The 24,683-nt window shown below is 43.2% G+C and overlaps 1 protein-coding gene and 1 long non-coding RNA gene across 2 annotated transcripts in view; one reads left to right on the forward strand and one right to left on the reverse strand.

The window, feature by feature from the left end:
• csnk1da (casein kinase 1, delta a) overlaps positions 1-24,683 on the forward strand; it is a 33,031-nt gene that overhangs the window by 3,644 nt on the left and 4,704 nt on the right. The window contains exons 2-6 of the mRNA XM_034088802.2: positions 11,847-11,957; positions 17,215-17,363; positions 17,758-17,986; positions 20,312-20,482; positions 24,384-24,532. Coding sequence (XP_033944693.1) covers positions 11,847-11,957; positions 17,215-17,363; positions 17,758-17,986; positions 20,312-20,482; positions 24,384-24,532 — 809 coding nt within the window. The remainder of the gene's footprint in view (positions 1-11,846; positions 11,958-17,214; positions 17,364-17,757; positions 17,987-20,311; positions 20,483-24,383; positions 24,533-24,683) is intronic.
• Positions 2,869-3,960, reverse strand: LOC139434231 (uncharacterized). The gene is made up of 2 exons (XR_011643614.1): positions 3,691-3,960; positions 2,869-3,445 (listed from the first exon to the last, which is right to left on the reverse strand). It is a non-coding gene; the product is annotated as an uncharacterized lncRNA (long non-coding RNA).

Genomic DNA, 24,683 nt, shown 5'->3' on the forward strand with positions numbered 1-24,683 from the left:
TGGAGTGTGTGTGTGTGTGTGTGTGTGTGTGTGTGTGTGTGTGTGTGTGTGTGTGTGGTGTGTGTGTGTGTGTGTGTGTGTGTGTGTGTGTTGTGTGTGTGTGTGTGTGTGTGTGTGTGTGTGTGTGTGTGTGTGTGTGTGTGTGTGTGTGTGTGTGTGTGTGTGTGTGTGTGTGTGTGTTCCAAGTGAATCTGCGGCCCCCTGGTGGCCAGTACATCAATTATGTGCCCCCCACCACCATCCGAGTTGCCCATCCCTGGTATGAGTAATGTTTTTTTTGTTGGACGGACTCTATAATTAAAATTTTTTTACTGTGTTCAATCTGAATTTACTTTAAAATAAACAAATTCTATATTGATTCTGACTTTTCTACATCCAACTCACAGGTGTATCGTTGCTTTGAGAAAAAAGATGATTAATTTACCCCTTTTAGAAGTGAAGTTATCGTCATTTGTTCTGGGAATGTCCTTTTCGAGCCTGAGGCCTGAAAAACAGGCTTGTGGCTCAACAAGTTAAATCATGATGGTTATATGATATCCCATGTTTACAAGGCTTAAACTTACAAGATTAATATTCATACATTTGATCAGAGCCAGTGTTTCCGCCAGGGGGGCGTCTTGCCGTCATTTGACGGCCTTATTCAGCTCAGAACGGCCTGAACTCCAGCCGAGGTTATGGAGCCAAACTGAAAGCATGTATGCTAAAAGGGATGGGTGCACTTGGATAAGCAGGGAAGTTAGGACAGGCTCAGACCTGACGCTGACTCACTGCACTTCTGCCTCTTTGTGGTTCGGTTTGACGTTCTTGCGTTTTTAATTCGTATGTTGACGTCACCTCAGGTGACTTCTTCTTCCTGTGGGAAACACAGCATGGGTTCAAACGTTTGGCTTGGCACCCATTTCGCACCTGATTGCTATCATCTAGCTACATTTTAATTGACAAGTGGTCTTTTGTTTTCTAATGTTGTTCCTTCTCCCCTGACTGTCTGCAGAACAGTGCTTCTGTTTTCATGATTCGTCCGTAATGATTAAATACACATACTGGAATTAAGATAGTAATCAATTATTAATCATCAAAAGTTTTTATTCCTTCCTCGTATCGTTTGCATTGTGGACCCTACCGTTGGCAACCTTTTGGTCAATTCAGTAAGCTGAACATCCTTGGTGAAATTATTAGCTGTTCAGTTTTAGCAAATCAGTATTGGGAAGAGAAACGGACCTAAGGGAAACACACGCATGACTTAAGTCAATAGGGCACACATCATAACCTAACAGTATATCTACCGTCGTACATGTTCTCGTTTCCCTCGTGGGAAGAGGAATACAGACTTCTGGGAGAGAGACACTTCCTCAAATGCGACACAACAGTCAGTTTGACGTTGGTTTGAGACTAGGTGTATCTGTTGCTGTTGTGAACCAGTGTAGGAGGACGTGTCCCAACATGTTTTACACCAGCAGCACCAGCAGCACTGCTTATCAACTATATGTAAACATGTACTCACTTTTATACACACCAAATGAAATCTGCCCAGACAAATCACATTCCTATGATGCAACAAAGGGCACAACAAACTGCCCAGAATGTAACAACACACATTTTCATTGTTGGAGCCGATTGGTTGATGGATTGCTATGAGTCAAGTCTTTCTGTTGTGCTGCAACTGAAATGCAGTAGAACAGCCCTGGTTTGCAGTCGAATAATCCAAACATCAGCTCCTATCGTCTATTCCTATCCACTATTCCTTGACCTCTGAGTGAAACGTCACGGGGTTAAGGGATAGTGGATAGGAGAATTCAAAAGGACTTAGGAGAAGAGACTGCGGTGCTTTAGAGAATCCGAATGCACTTTCACTATCCGACGTGTTTATGATGCGCCAGCGGACGTCATTGTGTGCGTCTGCTGCTATGGGGGAACTATGGAAACCACAGTTTTCTATAGCGGACTACAACATGGATGTTTAATAAGAACGAGGGACTGCTGTGAACTCATCTAGAGACTCTGCTCCGTGCTCTGATGCTGCTGCTTTGCTTTATGAACGGGGACAACAGAGAGTGGGGGTGCTTGAATTTTGACTTGAGCCGTCCCCTATCGATACTGTCTTTTTTACGTTAGTGAGCCGGATCATTTGGCTCGGCTCTCTTAAAGCGCCGGCTGTTTCGCTCCCAAACGGCTCTTCGTGTTACCACAGTTTACCACGGAGCCTCAGTTTCCCCGCTGCGAGGCTCCGGCGCTCGCAGCTCACGCGCTCCACTAACTAGCACCGCTCATCGCGTACGTTCCGTGTTGTCCTGTGGCAAGCACCGCCGATGTCGGGGAAACGATCCTCAATACTCCGAAAAGAATCCCACCAGACTCCTTTGTCTCTCCATCAGAGGGATGTCCTTGTCCTTTTCGTAATTTCAAGCGATAAAAACTCGATCTTCTTATTAATATTTTTGGACGCCCTCGGCTCGAGTTCAGGGCGTTCCGAGCTGAATAGGGGCGTCAAATGACGGCAAGACGCCCCCTGGCGGAAACGCTGCTTCAAACATCTTTTAAAAGTTGAACAAACCCCACACAGCTCAGTAAAGACTGAAATGTTTACTTTATTTGATCATTTCAGTAAAAACTAACGTTCATATTTCTCTTTTTGATTATAATACTGATTAGGGGTGCACCGAATGGGAAATTCTTGGCCGAAACCGATACCGAAAATAGGAAACAGTTGGCCGAATGCCGAAAGGCCGAAAATGATTAATAGAAATATATATATATATATATATATATATATATATATATATATATAATGTATACATTAATGTTGTTCAGCTACCTGATTATGGAAATAGACATGATTATGGCAAAACATAACTTAAATAATAATCACTATTATGGGTCCATAAAACATTTATTCAGCACTTTTGAACATTTGTACATTTATTTTCTCTGTAGGATAATAACTACAACAAAGTGCATTCAGAACAAAGCCAAGGGGCTTTAAAACAGCATAAACATCTAGGCCAGTAGGCCTACAACAAAATAGTGTCAACAACAACAACAACAAATGCACCTATAAGTGCATGCATACAAATGTGCAAACTGGATAAATCCACATGAATGTAACTATAGTATTTACAAATGAAAGCTTATGATAAGCCTATGATAAGCCAGCCTTGTCTACTTATTAAGGAAACGTGGGAGGTTCTTTTTAATGAACAGTAGCTTCTCTGCTTTATCAGCCATGAGTCTGTTCCTCTTCTCATCAAGCACATGAGAGGCAGCGCTGAACAGTCTCTCGCTGTCAGTGCTTGTGCATGGAGCACTCAAATACTTGCGTGCCACCTTGGCCAGGTCAGGAAAGCGGTCTTGTTTGTTTCTCCAGTATCCAAGAGGGTTCTCGCTTCTGGGGATGGGTACTTCTGAGAGATAATCATCTAACTGTTGAGCGGTTGAGCTTGTCACCAGCCTGGCATTTGAGAGGTTTGAGAGAATAAGATTGTATTTAAAATAGGGACAGTGCATAATGAACATTTAGTCAAATGTATATTTACGCATGCCAGATCACTTGGCAGACAAATAAAATCATCTGACATGTCAAAAGAAATTACAACATTAAGAGCATATTACATAGCAGCACATACAGTACTAATAAATATCACATTCAGTAGCACATAGTACAGTAAGTAACCAAGTCAGAACAGAGTAGCCTACCTATTTGGGGTAGTATTCTCTTCCATGATCTCGTTGAACATATCAGACAACGAGGGTGGTTGCCCCCTCTCCTCCTCCTCCTCTGCTGTAGACAGACGAGCCCTTTTTTCTGTGGTCTCCTGTGCTGTGCGCAGCAGCCTCCTCTCGTGGGTTCTCCTTATCCAACACAGCCTGGATCATGTCTCGTGCGCTTTGCTTTTTCCCCGCATCAAAATAATTGTCTTTATATCGCGGGTCAAGTACAGTCGCGATACAGTACAGGGGATCAGAGTAGATATCAGCAAAACATGTGTTGACAGACTCCAAGAGTGTGTCGGGGTGCTGGGAAGGACTTTTTTTTTCTGTGCGCTGGTGATTTCATCATACTCCGTATATTGGTCCGGGTGTTTAGATTTCAGGTGATGGAGTAATCCCGAAGTTCTGAAAGTCTTTGAAGTTACACCCCCTCGAGAAATGTCAGCTGAACACGTTTTGCAAATCGCAATCCGCGACTCTTTATCTGATATTGTGAAGTATCTCCAAGCGGCAGACATGTTGACTGTGAGCCAGCCGTGAGCATGGTCCCTGCCTCGCCGCGTCTTTATTACGTCATCACAACAACACGTTAGGTTGCCTGTTCTGACATTCGGTGATATTTTTTCGCTGATATTTTTTCGGTGCTAAAACCCTTTCGGCCGAAAGGGCCTTTTTAACCATTTTCGGCCGATAATTTTCGGTGGCCGAATTTTCGGTGCATCCCTAATACTGATGAACGTTCAAACAAAGCACTTACCACCTATGTTTTAAAATGCTTAATAAGCACCGTAACTTTCATGATATCATTTCTCGGTCATAATCGGTTGTTTCCGTGAACGGCCGACTGTTGAGTGACGGCAAATGCTGCGGCTGCAAGGCATTGTGGGGCAGCATTTTCTCCTCTCCTTTCGGTGAGGGAGGTCCAGTGGTTCCTAAGCTAAAGGAGGTTATAAAGAAAGTTTGAAACCTCCTTTCCTTTCATCAAGAGAATTCGAACGGCACTTATCATGGCTGTCACTGAGGGACTTCCGGGTCATTTCACTCCGTTAGGAAGGTTCCTAAGCTAAATGGACTATTGGACTTCAGCCCTGATTTCCCTGTTACTCTGTGCTACACATATATTACATCTCATTTTACACTCCTCACATTCATTGTAGGGTTGCTAGTAACAGTTTTTATTTTTATTTTATTTATCCTTTATTTATCCAGGAATGTCCCATTGAGATACAAGATCTCAGTTGAACTTGTTTCCGTTATATATTAGGGTTGCCAGAAACTGACCATGATCAAAATCGATTATTCGGCAGCCCTGGCGAATAATAATCGATTATTCGTTCCACAAATAAATATCTAAAAGGATAAAGTGATAAAACAAATGAATATAAACTGTACCCTAACTGGTTGATGGAGGGATACAACCACCAGGAGCTAAATCCATTTATTCCGATAAACTTAAATAGCAAATGATCTTTTTTTATTAATTATTACCACGTTTTAATTCAGCAGTCCATTTATACAAAAAGTTGTGATATATATATATATATATATATATATATATTTTTTTTAGATCAAAAGAAAAGTGTGTAGGGATGGGAACGATTATTCGAATATTCGAAATTATTCCGGTATTCGAATATGAGTTATGAATTTTTTTTTAATTGTTCGGGAGTGATGCCTAAGTTGATTACATATTATTCAATGTATACGACAGCGCCATAGCTAAATGTGTCAGGTCTAAAGAGCTGCAGGTGCTGATCTCTCTCTCTCATCCGGTTAGACTTCACTCGCGTTTATGTCCAAATCCATCGGATCTAGCTGGTTCTAGCCAATGACATGGCTGCTGCCCCTCCCTACACGCAGATCACGCAGACTCAAACCTCATCTTAGGCCCAAATGCGGCACAAATGCGCTCCGCAGCCGTTGCGAGCTTCCGGCGCTAACAGTTCATGAGCGTGCTCCCCCGCCCCCTGTCAACACTCGCTGCTTGGCAACCGTGTGTGGCGGCAAAGTACATAGACATTTTGACAGGAGAGATTTAGTTTTGCCGGTATTCAACATATTTTACCAGTCATAGTCCGGTAATTATTTACACTCTAACGGAGAGTCCTACACAACGGACATGGCGTCAAAAAGGAGTAATGTGTGGAAATATTTGGACCAGGTTAGTGAGTGCGGTGTAGAGGTCAAACTATGCCAAATTAAACTTATATTATACATATGATACTATATCTTGCTATCCTCCGTTCCAGCTGAGAGGGTCCTCTCTACAGCTGGGCTGATTGTGAATCGCCTCTGCACCCGCATCTCCCCTGAGCATGTAGACCAGGGCTCTCGACTAACTTTTTTCCCCATCCTCCCGGAACCGTCCCGAAATACAATCTAAGCCGTCCCGAAATTAATGTGGACCGTCCCGAATTTAAAATGTTAGTTTTTCTACATTATCATTAGTTAAAATCATTCAAAGTGACCTTTAACATAAATAAAACATCATACAAATCATTAGATGATAATTCATCAACCTTTTTATTTGAGTAAATCATTCAATCACATAAACAAAGGCCAAATATATTTAAACAAACACACAAATGAGAAAATTACTCTAATATTGAATCTATTCAAGTCCCATCCAATTAACAAAAACATCCAACACTGTCCTGAAGACAGAACCCAGAGCAACCACTAACCAGGATGACAGTCTGTCAGTCAGGAGACCTTTACAAACGGCCCCGCCCCCTCGCACACAGACGGGAGAGAGATCTCGTCTGGATTGGAAAGCTCGAAAATACATCATAGACGCATGTTGTAGTCTTATTGCATATTAGAAACGGAGTTGGTGAAACTAAAACTGCGATATAATGTGTATGTAGCAATAATACATATGACATATATTTTTTAAATGTCTCCAGTACCGATAAAAAGTCCGATAACGTCGGAGCTTAACGTTACCACTGTCTTTAATAATTCCGGCCCGCGGCCCGTTTAATACCTGGACTCTGTACCCATCCCTACATGGGGAGAGGCGCAGCATATTGCTAAGGACTAAATACGATGGAGAGTTCTCTTCTCAGCCTTATTAGGGGATGAAGAGGAGTAAGTAAATAAAGAGGCCGGCGCTCCAGGGTCTGGTTCTGGTCTGCGTTTTTGTGATGTAACGGTAAAACATTTCAGAATTCCTCCACGGGATGCCATTGTACATCACTCAACCCGCGAAATACACACACTCAGTACATAGCTAGACTCGTGGGCACAGCCAGCTGGGCGGCTAGCTGACAGCCAGCGGCACAGCTGTAGCTACATGTGAGTGTATTTCGCGGGTTTCTAAATGTGTGTTTATGTTGACAAGGAGGTTTAATAACAGTGTGCTACACAAAACGTGCAGTCGGTTTCATTTTCATCGCCGTTTGTAGTAGAGTTAGCAGGGTATTTTTATTTTAACTCTCGTCCCAAAATAATTTTGTATCCTCCCCCACGGGACGACGGGACGTCCTTAAGCTCGAGCCCTGATGTAGACATGCTCATATTTTTAAACAAGAATAGCTGCATTCTGTGCTTAGGCCCTGTTATAGGTTTTTGATGTTTTAAGCATGAAAGCTGTAGGCCTATAGCTGTCAAACTGTGATCACCAGTTCAATACATTTGACAAATTCAACTTGGTTACTATACTTATTTGAACATGTATTTATTTATTTCCAAAAGTTATTGAAAATAAAAATTCGAAAAAAAGGATTTAGAATTTAGTTAATTTAGATTTAGTTTTTTTATAGGATATGTACATTTCGGTTAACCGGTTAACCGTTTTTTGGGGGGTCGAATATTCGAATATACATTTGCTTTCAAATTCCCATCCCTAAAAGTGTGCAGGTCCTGCATCACTACATAACTGGCACACAATGGTCGGTCACCATAAGTAACCCCATTAATACATATGTTCCTGTTTTTGCCGTTTAATAATAACCTTTATTTCACAACTTTGATGTAAATGAGTATCCACTTGGGTGTTTTCCATCTATTGACGTCCCACTCTTCTCACTTATGTTGTGAAACCCAGAGTAATCCATTCAACTATAGCGGTACCGACCCTTTAAAGTAATTACCCAGAATGCAACAGATCAATGTGGTTAGTTTGTTCCCCAGGATCACTGCAGCACCTCTCTCATGCTGCACAGCCTCTGTATGAGGCCATGTGCCCTGCCCAGATGACCTCATACAGGGACATCAATAATGCTCCATTGGTGCTGCTGTTAGCCGTGAGAGGGATTACGTAACCTGCTTTCCAGCTGCTGGGTTTCTCTGGCAGGAACTGGACGCTACAACTGTCATTTAGACAAAGGAAGCTGAAGCACTGGTTTGCTTCAGCTCAGGGGTGTTCAAAATAACGTCTGTTTTTAATTGGCCCGCATCTAATTCTAGAAGTGAAATGGAAACGGCCCACACCTGACACTTGTGCTTGTCTTAAAATTGTACTTCTTAAATATGTAAAACTATATTGCAGTTGTTAGGGAATCATTTGCTTAGGTATTCAACCGTTGACCCAGTTCATAATTTTCTCCTCTCACGGTCTCCTTTCCTACGGCATAGGTCTACGGCCTTGGGTGTTGCTGCTATCTCTCTTAAGGAGGGGCAGCTTGGGCGCATTGTTGTTGCCAGTCTGTGACAGAGCACAAGCCGCCATGAGGTAGTTTACTGTTCAGGGACGAAGGCGCACATTCTTTCCATGGACGAGAGCTCTAGTTAGATTCAGGGTCCATAATGTTTAGTCTCACTGATAAAGAATTTTGATTATTACACTCTGAACTAGCTAAAACCTCGAGCTGCAGAAAGAGTTCTTCAGAGTTGGTTTGGCAGCCGCTGTGTCAACTCGTGGCGCACCACCTGTCTTGTCAATTCTCCGGCCGTCACTCCAAATAAACCACCAGTGTTTGCCATCAAAGCTCCAGCTCTCCTCGTGCCTCTGAGTCCTGACTCTCCATTGCTACAGAAGTGTCCCCCACAGCAGTGTTAATAAGCCCAATTATAGCTGAGAATATTTTTAAACAAATCTTAGTCGATACAAAAAAGCCCAACAACTTATTTACATGCCAAGCTTGAAATATACCCTTCATATTCCCCCTTATTATAATCAATCTGAGGCTCCTGTCTGAAAGAATGAGCTGAAAGCATATTCAAGTATCAAGCACCATTGACCTGATTGGTTTCTCTAACTTCACTTATGAGACAATATCCCTCGCCTCGAGTGGGGTGCCCCGCCCTCAGCATGCTTGTCTGGATGTGGCCCTCAGTGAAAAGAGGTTGGACTCCCCTGTTCTAGATTGACATATTTAGTATTTATTTCATGTGGTTGCTCGGATCACACAGAGCAGCAGAGAGTGGTCTCGTGGGCAAATCCTCTTGTCCGAGTGGAAATGTAATGATAGACCCCTGAAAGAAGAGTACATGAAGTGCTCACCTGCTGTGTTCATAGCCTCTGATATGGAGTCTGCTTATGAGACACTGACCAGAAGCTGATGTGCTCACTGTAAAGGTTCAAAGGTTTTCATGTGTCGTATACACAGCTACAGTCACAGGGTCCTCAGACAACCCCAATACAAATATGCACGCTCAGGAGTTTAGCAGTCTTATGGCCTTTGGGATAAAACTGACTGTCTTATTTCCATATATGTAATAATTTAGGATAAACCCCTTGAGATGAGCCATCAAGTCTTCAAGGAGGTCCTCATATACCTCCCCCAAGGAGGTCCTCATATACCTCCCCCAAGGAGGTCCTCGTCCTCATATACCTCCCCCAAGGAGGTCCTCATATACCTCCCCCAAGGAGGTCCTCGTCCTCATATACCTCCCCCAAGGAGGTCCTCATATACCTCCCCAAAGGAGGTCCTCGTCCTCATATACCTCCCCCAAGGAGGTCCTCATATACCTCCCCCAAGGAGGTCCTCATATACATCCCCCAAGGAGGTCCTCGTCCTCATATACCTCCCCCAAGGAGGTCCTCGTCCTAATATACCTCCCCCAAGGAGGTCCTCATATACCTCCCCCAAGGAGGTCCTCATATACCTCCCCCAAGGAGGTTCTCATATACCTCCCCCAAGGAGGTCCTCATATACCTCCCCCAAGGAGGTCCTCATATACCTCCCCCAAGGAGGTCCTCGTCCTCATATACCTCCCCCAAGGAGGTCCTCATATACCTCCCCCAAGGAGGTCCTCATATACATCCCCCAAGGAGGTCCTCGTCCTCATATACCTCCCCCAAGGAGGTCCTCGTCCTCATATACCTCCCCCAAGGAGGTCCTCATATACCTCCCCCAAGGAGGTCCTCATATACCTCCCCCAAGGAGGTCCTCATATACCTCCCTCAAGGAGGTCCTCATATACCTCCCCCAAGGAGGTCCTCATATACCTCCCCCAAGGAGGTCCTCGTCCTCATATACCTCCCCCAAGGAGGTCCTCGTCCTCATATACCTTCCCCAAGGAGGTCCTCATATACCTCCCCCAAGGAGGTCCTCGTCCTCATATACCTCCCCCAAGGAGGTCCTCGTCCTAATATACCTCCCCCAAGGAGGTCCTCATATACCTCCCCCAAGGAGGTCCTCATATACCTCCCCCAAGGAGGTCCTCATATACCTCCCTCAAGGAGGTCCTCATATACCTCCCCCAAGGAGGTCCTCATATACCTCCCCCAAGGAGGTCCTCGTCCTCATATACCTCCCCCAAGGAGGTCCTCGTCCTCATATACCTTCCCCAAGGAGGTCCTCATATACCTCCCCCAAGGAGGTCCTCGTCCTCATATACCTCCCCCAAGGAGGTCCTCGTCCTAATATACCTCCCCCAAGGAGGTCCTCATATACCTCCCCCAAGGAGGTCCTCATATACCTCCCCCAAGGAGGTCCTCATATACCTCCCCCAAGGAGGTCCTCATATACCTCCCTCAAGGAGGTCCTCATATACCTCCCCCAAGGAGGTCCTCATATACCTCCCCCAAGGAGGTCCTCGTCCTCATATACCTCCCCCAAGGAGGTCCTCGTCCTCATATACCTTCCCCAAGGAGGTCCTCATATACCTCCCCCAAGGAGGTCCTCGTCCTCATATACCTCCCCCAAGCGTCCTCATATACCTCCCCCAAGGAGGTCCTCATATACCTCCCCCAAGGAGGTCCTCGTCCTCATATACCTCCCCCAAGCGTCCTCATATACCTCCCCCAAGGAGGTCCTCATATACCTCCTCCAACAGCAAGACAGTAACCCGAAAACTCAATCACGTCACAAGACAAGACTACTTCAATCACAACACAAATATTAAAGATAGAAATTCAGACATAGCCACTACGGAGAGGCTACTTGTGAATTGATCAATAACATGTCCAGCTAACAGCAACACAGAGAAGCATTGTTAACCATTTGAAAAGAAGTGAAGTCTCGTATATTTGGTGATAAATGATTCCAGTCTGAAGGAGCTTTGAACTGAAAGGATCTTTACTGTTGGTTGAGGGAGTGGAATCCCAGTGTCGTGTGGCTCAGCGGATATGTGGAGCACTGTGGTACTAATAATAATAACCCTTATCATGTTTAGTTTGCTGGATTTGATGAAACGTGATGTAAAGACACAGCGTTTCCCCTGGTGTACTGCTTTGGGGGGGTGCTGCCAGGCCGGGCCTTTCCTCCGCTCGTGTCTCTGATTGTGAGTGTATGCATTCGTATGTGTGTGTGGGGAGTGGAGCCCCGCCCTTCAGAAACAGAGCGGAGGACAGAATGTGAATGTGCAAAGCAATGCAGTGGACACTGAAACATGCACAGACATTGGATACATAACATAAGCGTTTAGTTTATTTAATAAAAGAGCACATGTTCAATGTGAAAAGTGACCGTAAATAGATTATTTCAGTTTCAATTTGGCGCTATATTTATATATATATAAAAAACAACTTGAATTTCAGGGGGTGGCGCTGGGTTCCGTTGGGGTGGCGCAGCGCCCCCCCAAGACAATGGTAGGGGAAACACTGAGACATGAAACGCACACTGACCTGTGTGATTGTGTTGCATTACATACATCAACGTCCTGTCTGGTAAACGTCACACTTTGTTGCTGCCGCATGCTGTGTGTCCATGCTGCTCACCTCTCTGTCTCTCTCTCTCTCTCTCTCTGTGCAGGAACTGATATCTCCGTGGCAGAGGAGGTTGCCATCAAGCTGGAATGTGTGAAGACCAAACACCCCCAGCTCCACATAGAGAGCAAGATCTACAAGATGATGCAGGGTGGAGGTACGGGTCCCTCTAACGCACCCACACACACTTGTTGTTTCTCTTGTCAACACATAATGTACCGAAGTCGGAATCAGACTCAGAATTCCTTTTTTTGTCCCGCAATGGGGAAATGTACATCACAACAGCAGAAGTATAGTGCAGATAAAGTAAAGAGAATAGACTAAAACTAATAGCAGATGAGTTCACCATGGTAAAAAAAATAGTTTTTAAAGTCACTAAATCAAATCAAATAGGAAGCTGGTACTGTTTGCAGATTGTAAATTAATCGGGGAAAAAAACAGTACACGCGTGTATATTTATTTTCAGGCATATTACATTATATAAAATGTGATAAATATATTGTTATCCAGAAATGAAATGACCTTTATCCTATTATATGGTTATCACGATGGGCTATGACTTATATCCATCTATACATCAATATCCAAATGTGAAATTACATGTTGTTAAATAGATATTAAATGACCTATATGCTGATATATCAGTATGTACATATGAAATACCCTCTTCCTGAAATATATAGATATGAAATGACCAATATCCTAAACCTAGACCTATACCCGGATATATATTGTTAAATATATTTGAAATGAACTATCTCTTGATATATAAAGGTATGAAATGACCTTTATGCTGATATATCAGTATGTACATATGAAATAAACTTTTTCTAATATATATTGAAATGACCAATATCCATTTATACATCGTTATCTAGATCTAAAACGACCTCTATCCTTATATATGTGGTATCTAGATATGAAATGACCTCTATGCTCATATAAAAGGTTATCAAGATATGAAATGTCTTGTATTGGGATCTCATATTTGGGCCATATTGCCTTCTGTTCTACTTCTAAAACAGTGGTGTGCTTCTTTTGAAACGGGTTTGACCTCACTGAATGTTCCTCCTCTGGTCAGTGGTGTGTGTCTTTCTAACAAACGGTGGTCCTGACCAGGGGCCTCATTTATAAACGTTGCGTACGCTCAACAGATGGCGTACGCCAGTTTCTACGCAATCTTTGCGATTTATAAAAAACATACTTGACGGGAAAATGTGGACAAACACACTGACACACTGCCTGAGGAAGGCTATGTGTATTTCTTTTGTCATTAACTTTTTTCGGACCACTTATTTATTTTGGTGACGATCCGACCGCCATGCTGCTGCTCTGGTTCAAACTAGAGATGTCCCGATCCGATCACGTGATCGGGGATCGGAGCCGATCACGTGATTTTCAAAAGATCGGGGATCGGGAGAAAAAAATCGGGGATCGGGATTTTTTTTCTTTTTTTTTTTTATAAAATATTTTTTTTTAATTTAATGTTACAAAACAAAAATTACCATGTTCACGTCTTAAAGTCATCCTGAGGACTTAGTTTGGTTTAAAATTACACAACATCATGTATGTGTTGCTTTCTTTGGGCTTGTTTTCAGACCTGGTTGCTTATTTCTCTCAAATCTGGCAACAGAGTGGGCGCAGTGTCTAATAGTAGCAGTAAGCTAACGAGAGGCTACGTTCAGCTGGTGACTCGGGAGTCGGGACAGAGAAAATGTCAGGAGTTTGGAAGTATTATAAAATTGAAAGCGAAGGCAGTGTAACAGCCAGATGCAATGTTTGCAAGGCGGAGGTTCCGCGTGGTGGAAAGAACAGAGCTACGTTCAACACGACCAATCTAATACGCTACCTGAGAAACAAACACCAACAACAACACGGCGAGTACACAGCGGCCACTCGGGTAACGGCACTGAAACAACCAACACTTTCAGAGACTTTTAAAAGGAAAGAGAAACTGCCCCAGAACAGTGAAAAGGCCAAACAAATAACTAGATAGCTGAATTCATCGCATTGGATGACCAGCCGTTATCTGTTACCTTTTTTATTTTCTTAATGCAATGCATAAAGATCGGATCGGCAAAAATCGGTATCGGCAAATTGTCTAAATCAAATGATCGGAATCGGATCGGGAGCAAAAAAAGGTGATCGGGACATCCCTAGTTCAAACTGCATCCACCAAACAATGTGATTTGTCTCCACCTCCCCAAAAGAACCAAAATCTGACTTGGTGTGAGATGTCTTTTTTAGCTGTTCTGTCTTCATTTCCTGCAATCTCCTTCATGCAGTCAGTCTGAATGAATATTAATACGGGGCGTTTCTTTGACTATTTATAGGCAAATATGGGCGTTACGTGAAGTCCACAAAGGCTGCACCGCATTTCGAGTTGGTTGTGATTTATAAAGAGAAACCGGCGTAGGACGTGCGTGCGCAGTGTTTTATAAATCTGAATATTTGTGTGCGTATTTATTTGCTTTGTCCCACGTAAGCCACCTTCCCACGAGAATCCTACACAAAGCTTTATAAATGAGGCCCCTGGTGTGTGAGAGACGTTCTGTCTCTGTCAGCACTCTGCACACATGCATCTGTATTTCTGTCTAGCAGGGCGAGATGTTTGAGGCCTGCTGGCTGACCCAGACAGCAGATGTATATAAATAGTGCATCCGTGCTCGTGTGTGTTTGTGTGTCAGCTTTTTCCTGCGGTGTGCCTATAGAAGGAAATGCCAGATGGCCTCTTCATCACGGCTGCCAGTCACCAGCTACTACTAAAGCAGATGGGCTCTTTGATGTGTGTTTGCACATCCACATGTATTCTCTATAGTAGCATTAAACCGACCACCAATTGACCACCATTGATTACAATGCACTTATGCCCATGGGTGACAACAAATATTAAATACTACAGGATTTATTGGATGAAGTGGTTAGTATTCTCTGAGCTCCTGGAACCGCTTTAGGCATATTTTTTGTTTATTTGATAAACTCTGACCTTTTATGGTGGTACCTGTGGGGGAAACTTCTGAAGCAATTGGAGTCAGGACTCAAAAGGCGCATTCACACCGCAGTACTTTCAAAGGTTCATGAGAACTTAGTTCATGAGAACTCTTTAGTTCTCATGAACTAAGTACAGATCGCGTTCACACCGGAATAAGTCCCTGGGGGAGGATTAGGCAAATGAAGCCGCTGACGTCACTTCTTCTTCTTCTGCTTGGGGTTTACTGGCAGGCCGCAAACCACTTCACGGCGTATACTGCCGCCCAAAGTCCCGGCCGGAAGTCCCCGGAGTTGGGGAAGGCTTCAGTAGAAGCTGCTGGGACTCCCAGCAGCTTCTACTGAAGCCTTCCGAGTAAATCGCCAGAACGCCGACACCTCCTCATCTCCATGTTTTATTTTGTGTTGCCATAAGTTAGTCTCTCTGCGTTTCTGCGCTGGGCTAATGCTAATGCTAATGCGAGGATAATAAAATGGCGGCTTCACAAAACTTTTTGGGAGTTTTACGGGGCGTGGTTTGCAATCCGCCCAGCCAATCAGACACAGGAACCTTTTTGGTTCCTGGGACTGAAAAGGGGGTAAAAAGGTTCTCATGAACTAATTTTAGTACCGGCTCTTTTTGGTGTGAACGTGACAAAAGAGTTCTCATGAACCTTTGTGGGAAAAGTACTAAGGTGTGAATGCGCCTAAAGAGAGACACGATGGAGAGCTGGAGCTTTGATGGCAAACACTGACGGTTTATTTGGAGCTTCGGCCGGAGAATTCACAAGACATGTCACGGGCCACGGTTTGACCGCACGGTTGAGATGCCCTCCTGTTGAAGAACCCTCCTGTAGCTCCAGGTTTGAACTAGTTCAGAGTAGTGTTGTCACAATACCAACATTTTGGTTTCGATACCAAGTCAAGAATTGCGATTCCGATTCTTTTTCGATACTTTTCTTTTATTATTTTCATGATGAATAAAATTGTAGTTTATCTGTCAAGTGTTTTCTTCCAACATGGCCTCTTCTTTATACTTGAGTTTATGTGATTTCTTTGATAGTTAACTTTATATTTTATTAACATGTACCGTAATATTAAAATTATTGACAAAATTTACATTGCAGATATTAGCCACATTGGTAAGTTAGCTAAAAAGATAGCCATATTAGACAGTTATCATTGCCATTAATTGCCTCGTCAAACTACGAAAACTTTCGTTTGTCACAAAATAAATGACCCTTGTTTGACTTAGATTTGAGGGCATGGGCTTGAGCATGATGTAATGATGTTATCTATCACATTCGCTAACCTGTCTGTCTTTAAATTCTTTAAACAGCTCTGGATGCCGGTCGGCGGGTGCTTAGCCAAGTTTGATGTGTTGGCTCCCTTGGTTTGCAGGGATCTAAAACATGTCTGACAGACAGGCCTCGTGGTGTCCGTAGGCTTGCCCTCACTGTCAGAGATATCGCTCAAATACTTCTAAATTTCGCTTCTGGCGTCTTTTTTGTCAACAAGCCGAGGCGCAGCGGCAGTTGCACTCCCACTTGCAGCCATGCTTCTCGTTTTCTCACATGCTCTGGCAGCTAGCGCGTGCACGAGAGAGGGGAGGCACTTGAGCGTGCTTGAGAGGGGCGGGACTGCAGGCACAGCTGCAGGGAGTGGAAGCAGAGCGCTGAACACACACAGCTCTTATTAAAACAGCGCTTTCTCACTGGAGTACTTTTCCCCGTCATTCTTAAAGTACCGATACTAATGAAACGGAGGAATCGTAACGCTTTTAATGGCAGGGTATCGCGGTACCTTTCAAGTATTTGTACACCGTGCAACACTAGTTCAGAGTGTAATAATCAACATTCTTCAATAGATCGACTAAACGGCTGAGGACACTGAATCACATTTGTTGTCGCTTATGGCTCGGGGTCATCTACACCCCGAGAAGGATGTGTTCCTGGTGTCCCACAACAATAACTATCTCTGGCAGAGAGTTGCCCGGTCATAAACTGGTCAAATCAACTATATGCTAGGGCAGCCCCTCCTTATGGGAGATAACGGCAGCTCAAGGTTGGTCAGCTGCGTCAGAGGGCGAAGGAGGACATGCAGGGCAAATTATTCCCCAACAGTACCTACGCTTTTCCTTTGTCGGTTAGTATTCAGTTTAGGGCTAAACAATATTTTGGCACATATTTTGCCTATAACAAATACAAACGTATACCCTAACCCTGCATCTCCTGTGAATGGGATTTTGCATTACTCAATATTGTGATTTAGACAAAATTCAGAATAATTGTTCAGTCTCTACTTCAGTTTTACAGAATCAAACCAGTGAGAAGTTATACTTAATCAAAATCTGTAGTTATTCAATTTACCAGAACATTTACTAACTTGATAAATCGTTTGCATCTGAATGAATTGGCACTCAATATTCCCCCCTCTCCTTTCCTCAGTGGGCATCCCGACGATAAAGTGGTGCGGGGCCGAGGGGGACTACAACGTGATGGTGATGGAGCTGCTGGGGCCCAGCCTGGAGGATCTGTTCAACTTCTGCTCTCGGAAGTTCAGCCTGAAGACAGTCCTGCTGCTGGCCGACCAGATGGTAAGAGAGAAGATGACTGGGAGGCACCAGCTGTAGAGTGGTGCGGGAATGAGTCCTGAAAACCGGATATTAATTAGCATTTATTTTTACGAGTTCCCTTGTCCTGACGTTACGTTTTGTGAGTTGCCTGAAATAAGGTCTTTGGTTAACACAAGCTTACGATATTTTCACTTTTTGTTTTACGACATGAAATATGTCAGTAATTACTCCACTGGTGAAAGACTGAAGCTAAGTAGATGTGTTGTATTTTTAGCAATCTTGAGAAATGCTGTTACTACTGCTCAACAGGAAATATCTGTGGTGTGGAGAGATATCTTTTGTGTAGAGATCATGTATTGAGTGCTTCTCTGGCATCCATTCTTATTTTATTGTATTATTGTTATTCTGCCTCTAGATCAGCCGCATCGAATACATCCACTCCAAGAACTTCATCCACCGAGACGTGAAGCCAGATAACTTCCTGATGGGGCTGGGCAAGAAGGGCAACCTGGTGTACATCATCGACTTCGGCCTGGCCAAGAAGTACCGCGACGCCCGAACGCACCAGCACATCCCGTACCGCGAGAACAAGAACCTGACCGGCACGGCCCGCTACGCCTCCATCAATACCCACCTGGGCATCGGTAAAAGCAGTCCACCAAACACCGACCTCTGACCCCTCAAGATTCATGATTCCAAGGGTTTCTTTTACATACTAACTTACTTTTTTCTCCAACTCATTTACTAACTTACTTCCTTTTATACTTCCTTTTTTACTAACTTCCTTTTTACCTCGTAACTTTTTTTGTCTTACCAATTTACTTCTTTCCTTACCTGCTTATGTACTATTTTACTTATTCCTTTATTTACTTTTTTGACTTACTTACTGATGTACTTGCTTGATTATTTACTAACCTACTTACCTACCTACCTTTTTTACTAATTTACTAATTTACTTTTTTTACTTACTTCGGCAGTAGCAAGTACTTGCCTTTCCAGTCGGCAAGTACTTGCTTGTTCCGTACTTGCCGACTTACTTATTTACTTTTTTTAATTAGTTTTTAAACTGATTCATTGATGTACTTCCTTACTTATTTACTAACCTACTTACTTACTTTTTACTTAAAGGGAGGGAATGCTCATGACACGCATTTTTAAATAATTATCATCCGATAAAACAGACCAGTCTCTGCTAGTCTTTTTAAAAAAAAATGTATCCGATGACGTTATCAGTGATTTTAAACTGATTAATTACCGAAATAACATCAACCCTGTGGGCGGCGCCATTTTGACGAGTCACATGACTTATTTTACCGGAAGTGACGTGAACTGTGCGTTTGGTGTCGAGGACAAATTGACGGATGTGCTTTGTTCATGTTGTTTACTCTAGTTACTCTCACAATTCTATTGAAATATGCCTCATTGTATCGCGAAACATTGCCACAATTCGGATAGGAACAATCCACGGAATGCTCGGTTCCATCTATTGCCAACGGGTAAGCGTAGGAAGTACGTTCGGAGGCAGTGGCTAGCGAAATGTGCTCGGCCCGAACCGAAAGATCCACAGGCGCATGTATGCAGCGAACATTTCAAGTTTCCGGACGACTACTCTGAGAGTATGATGAAACATAAAATGGGATTTATTAATCAACCATTACTTAATGGGGATGCAGTGCACTGCCAATGCCAGCCAGCGTAAGCACATTACGCAGCAGACTTTACTTATTGTTTACTACGTAAGGAAGCAGGAATTGCAGGACCCAGAGCGCACGGAGCACAGAGCGGACAGCAGATAACGGAATTGCAGTTTTATTGCTTATAGATTATCAGAACATTTCAAAGGGGACACAGCCCATTGGATATTAACCTATGGATTAACTACATCATCGTTTTTATCGTTGTAATGCCATTGAAGACCAGTTTAGACCAGACAAAGAGAAGGTAAGCCATGTTAGCCTAGCGCATGTTAGTACCTAGCGCCACTTGTTTTGATGTACGTTTTTGTTGATAACGTCGCGAGTTTGTATCTTTCAGTGTTGAGGTGAGCACCGTTAGATTCTGTGTCTTTACGATCATAAACGATGTGTTGGATGTGCAGCTAGGATAAGTAATAAGGGAGCTAGGAGTGATTTTCGGTGCAGTAATAGGTTAGCATTTTTCGCTCGGGGCTAATTCAGAGGCTCACTGTTAGCATTGTGTGTTTTTTTTGAAGAAAAAAATGAAAAAGATCAGTTAAATTAGTTTTTTTCCCGTTATATGGATATAAAATATTCATAGTTTATTAAATATTAAGGTTCCTTAGACGTTGTTTCCTGCAAATGACGCGATTTCGGCCCCGGAACCGGGTCCGTGGGGCCTAAGAGGATAACAGAGTATGTTTTTTATTTTTTTTACAGTTGTATTTGGATGGAATGAATACCTATAGTGATAATTCAAAGTAAGTCCGCCTGGACTTTATTTTTCTAAACTTCTTCCTCGGCTGACGAGTCCGAACTCAAATACTCCGCCATGTTTTCGTCGTGTGTTTACAAAGTGAACGCATAGATGACGTCACGACCTAGTTTTTCGGATCATGTGACTACTGAAAATGGCAGCTGCCTGACGGAATATACAGGTTTTGATAAAAAAGAGCTATAAAATCATTATTTACCGGGGAATATCGCTGATTTCTTCAGGGTATGGTTTAAACATAATGTTTCACTAAATACTGAAGTTTTGATTAACTATCTAATGACTGGAGCCTTCCTTTAATTACTTTAGTTTACTTTGTTTAATTTATTTTCCTGCTTGCTTACTTACCTAATTACTTACTTAGTTACCTTTTTTACTCACTTACTTATTTTATATGTAGACTTTAAACAACTGTATGTGTTCCTAAAATATGTAGGTGATGACACAAAGTAGGACAGATTTGTCCCTGGTTCTGGTGATTTGTCCGTCTGATGTCCCTCTGTCCTCTGTGTCCACAGAGCAGTCCAGGCGGGACGATCTGGAGTCTCTGGGCTACGTCCTCATGTACTTCAATCTGGGCTCCCTGCCCTGGCAGGGCCTCAAGGCTGCCACCAAGAGGCAGAAGTACGAACGCATCAGTGAGAAGAAGATGTCCACGCCCATCGAGGTCCTCTGCAAAGGATACCCATGTACGTTCAGTCTGCACCCTCTTTCTCTACTTGTTAAGAGTTCTTAATAATCTGGCCTCTTGTGGGGGGGAGAGCGGCTGCAGGTACTGGTTCTGGTCTGACTCTGAGCTGAACTCTCTGCCACATGTCACAACCCCGTCCTCTATACCAGGGGGGTCAATCTTATTTTAGTTCAGGGGCCTAATACCGCCAAATGTGATCTCCGGATGTGGGCCGAACCAGTCAAATCATAGCATAATAACCTATAAATAACAACAACTTCAAATTGTTCCCTTTGTTTCGTTTAAAAAAGTGCATTCTGAAAATGTTCACATTTAATTAACTATCTTTTTACAAAACATTATGAACAACCTGAAAAGAAAAACAAGTTCAACAATGTTGTGCCTCAGTTTATCATTTACACATGAGCATTACTTACATATCACAGTGTACCTACAAAAACATTTAGTCACCGGTATCTGGAACTGAACAATATAGTTATTTACATTATGATAGGGGTGTAACGGTATACGTACCCTTCGGTTGGGTACACGTCAGGGTTTCTCGCCGGTCAAATGTCCGGGCAGAATTTATTTTACCGGACTAATTTGAAACTTACCGGTCATATTTCAATAATAATAATAAGAGTTGTGTAGCAGAGTTTCCGTTAGCAGGTAATTACCGGACTATGAGCAGATATGCTGATGTTTAAAACTCAGTTCACGGGTCTCATTTTTATATTGCTTCAGTTTATAATCGTAACAGATCGAAAAATTCAGATTCATTTTTCAATAACTGATTCCACAAACAACAAACAACATAATTATTACATTCAAACAAACTACTTGTAGTAGATAACGTACATTATTCAGAAGTTTACATCAAATTTGAATAATAACACGGGAGAAACGGAGCCTCTCTTTTCCCCTCTCTCTCCCTCTCTCTCCTGACAGCAGTCAGTTTCTCATGCAGCTCCTGCAGCTCGCTAAACAGAGGGCGGGGCTTCAGGTGATTATGCAGAGCTGCGTGTCTCGGTCAGACTCAGCAGCTGATCTGATCTCTCTCTCGCGTCCGGTTACACTTCACTCGCGTTCATGTCCATATGGATCAGATCCAGCTCTCCTGATCGGCCTTTACAGAGAGCACCGATCAAACTATTAAGAGTGAATATCGGCCGATAATGACCGGCGGCCGATCGATCGGAGCCTCCCTAATTATTACCAGACATTTTGACCGTCAGGTTTTGAATTTACCGGTTTTTTATAAATTTTACCAGCTAAAAAACGGTAATTACCGGCTAACGGAAACCCTGGTACACGTGTGTACCGAAGTGGACCGAACGAATATAATGTTAAACGTAAAACATTGAGAACGTGAACAACTTTTTGGAAGTAATCTCAGGTGCTGCGTCGCAGCACTCAGAGTAATTTGCTCACATTGGGTTCAACACGTCATAGAGCGACCAAGTCATTTCATTGGACGAGAGGCATACTATGAGAGCTGGTCACAGGGATGCGTTCAAATTTAGTCAGTAATTTGAGGAACTGTCGAACGCAGATAAAGTTGAGCTCGAAAATCTTCCAGCATCATTGAAGTCTCCGGTTTGGGAACATTTTGGTTTCGCACTTACGTACAAGGATGACGAACAAAGACAGGTGGACCGAACCAAAGCTGTTTGTCGGCATTGTTCAACTAACATTGGTTACGCGGCTGGCAATACATCAAACTGCACACTCTTGAAAAGGCATCACCCGAACGTGAATATCACCGGTACCAAAAGAAAAAAGACTGAAGTGCAAACCCAACTCCCGCTAGCATGTAAGCCTCCACCACTCGCAAAAACTTCAGACCGAGCCAAAGCTATTACAAACGCCAAATATCCTTATGTTGCCATGTTAGCAAAGCGCTACCTGGCTGTATCTGCTACCTCTGTCCCTAGAGAGAGGGTTTTCTCCACGGCAGGAGACATTGCTAGTGCCAGCAGATCTGCCCTTTCGGCAAGCAATGCGGACAAGTACATCTTTCTTTAAACAACATGAAAATACAATGACAAGCAAGTCATTATGTCAATCTGGCTGCTTAGATGCTAGTACAGTACAGTTCAAATACAGATTATTTCAGTTCATCGAAAAGCTGCACCTTAATGTTTATTTTATTATATTTTGTATTTATTTGAGTGAATACATTATTCACAGTTTAATAATAATTAAAAAAAAACAAGAAATATTTTATGCTTTGTGATAATTGTTTCTGCTGTACCGAAAAAGTACCGAACTGAACCGTGATCTAAAAACCGATGTACGTACCGAACCGAAATGTTTGTGAACCGTTACACCCCTACTTTATGATCAAAACAACTGGTCCAGATCTAGATGTTCTTTTACATGAATTTCCACATCTGTGTAGTAATCCTGACGCACCACCACACAAACTAAAGTGGGAGCTATTCAGGAAGAAGGTTCATTTACCCCCCTGCCTTGTGAATGTGTATACATACAAAATGCAGTGCAGGAACAATAGGGTTCCACCAAACTCTTTTGTACTGAAGCTGTTGACTAACATTATATTGCACATTGTAATTGCATTTGCCCCGCGGGCCGTATGTTTGACACCCCTGCTCTGTACTCTTTCCTGTAAAGCAGTGGTCACCAACCTTTTCAAGCCCAAGATCACCGACCTCGGCCTAGGTGAAAGGCGAGATCTACCTATTGCAGAATTGAGTGAAAAAGACGGCCCAGACAGTGCTTCCAATTTGAGGCCTTTTATGGGCTAATTGCATCTGAATGACTGTTTCAATGAAGGCTCCATAATCAGCTCACGGCATATAGGCAGGGGTACAGTGCTATTTTTTATGAGTGGGGGGCGGACCTCACCTCCTCTAAGGGGGTCCTCACCTCCTCTAGGTCCTCACCTCTAGGTCTCGCATGCTCCTCTGGGAAGATTTTTTTTTAAATATTGAAGTTGAAAGCATCAATCTGGTGCACTTTGAGAGCAACATGAAGAGATCTATGGATACCTCTCTCAGCACCCAGATGAAACACAACTGTAAACACATTTTCTTTTTCTTTATGGATATTTTACAAATCACTCCCCTTTCAAACTGTATTCTTGTTTTACTGCCATATAGTATTTCATACCTGTTTTTCATTTATTCTCTTATTGTTTGTATAACTATAATGATCATATGAAGGTGTGCCGTGGACATAATCGTTTGAAGAATTTGTGACAAAACCGTTCTAAACACTCGGAGAGTCCTTTAGCTCACCTGAGCCCCTCAGTCTGACCGGGGAGGACTCTCCTCCAGCTTGTTGTGGAAACAGCTCCTTATGTCCGTTAGTGCAGCTAGCTAACCAGATGCTAACATCAAGGTCCCCGCTAGCTCCGGTCTCCCTCTCTCCCTCTCTCTCTCTCTCTCCTCTCTCTCTCTCTCTCTCTCTCTCTCTCTCTCTCTCTCTCTCTCTCTCTCTCTCTCTCTCTCTCTCTCTCTATCACACTAAATGCGCTATTGCCACACACACACAGAGCCGAGCTTGAATGACACAAGCACACAAGTATTTCAATGCAACTATCTGATTGGTCTGGTGACTTGCCTCTGTTGCATTCACTGAACACGGGAAATTACAGTCCTGCCGTCCTCTCTTGTGTCATGATGAGGTTCACGTAAAGCACGGTTAATGTATTATATTATTGAGGTGTCTCAAATATACGTCAATCAAGTGGCACCTGCTAACGGGGTGGTGGATGATAGGTTTACATCCAAAAACGTATTTTTTCAAACATTATTATTTTTATTTCTTTTGTTACTTTTTTTTTTAATGGTTCGCGATCTACCCGCACCACACTCTGTAAAGCAATAACGTACAGGAAAACCGATAATGTTCGAATGTTGATCCAAACCCTCATTTCTCCTTCCCCCCCACAGCGGAGTTCGCCACCTACCTGAACTTCTGCCGCTCGTTGCGTTTCGACGACAAGCCCGACTACTCGTACCTCCGCCAGCTGTTCAGGAACCTGTTCCACCGACAGGGCTTCTCCTACGACTACGTCTTCGACTGGAACATGCTCAAATTTGTAAGTTGCTAAGCAGATTTACTTCACTCGGTAATGAAGCTGTATTTAGTTGCATTATTGTTATTCTTGAGCCCAGGTTCATTTACATTAAGCCTTGAAGGCAAAGTACCGTGTAAACTAGATAGTAACATGAGTGTTATCCTGACCATGG

Source organism: Pseudochaenichthys georgianus, chromosome 8, assembly GCF_902827115.2.
Source record: "Pseudochaenichthys georgianus chromosome 8, fPseGeo1.2, whole genome shotgun sequence".
Lineage (NCBI taxonomy): Eukaryota > Metazoa > Chordata > Actinopteri > Perciformes > Channichthyidae > Pseudochaenichthys > Pseudochaenichthys georgianus.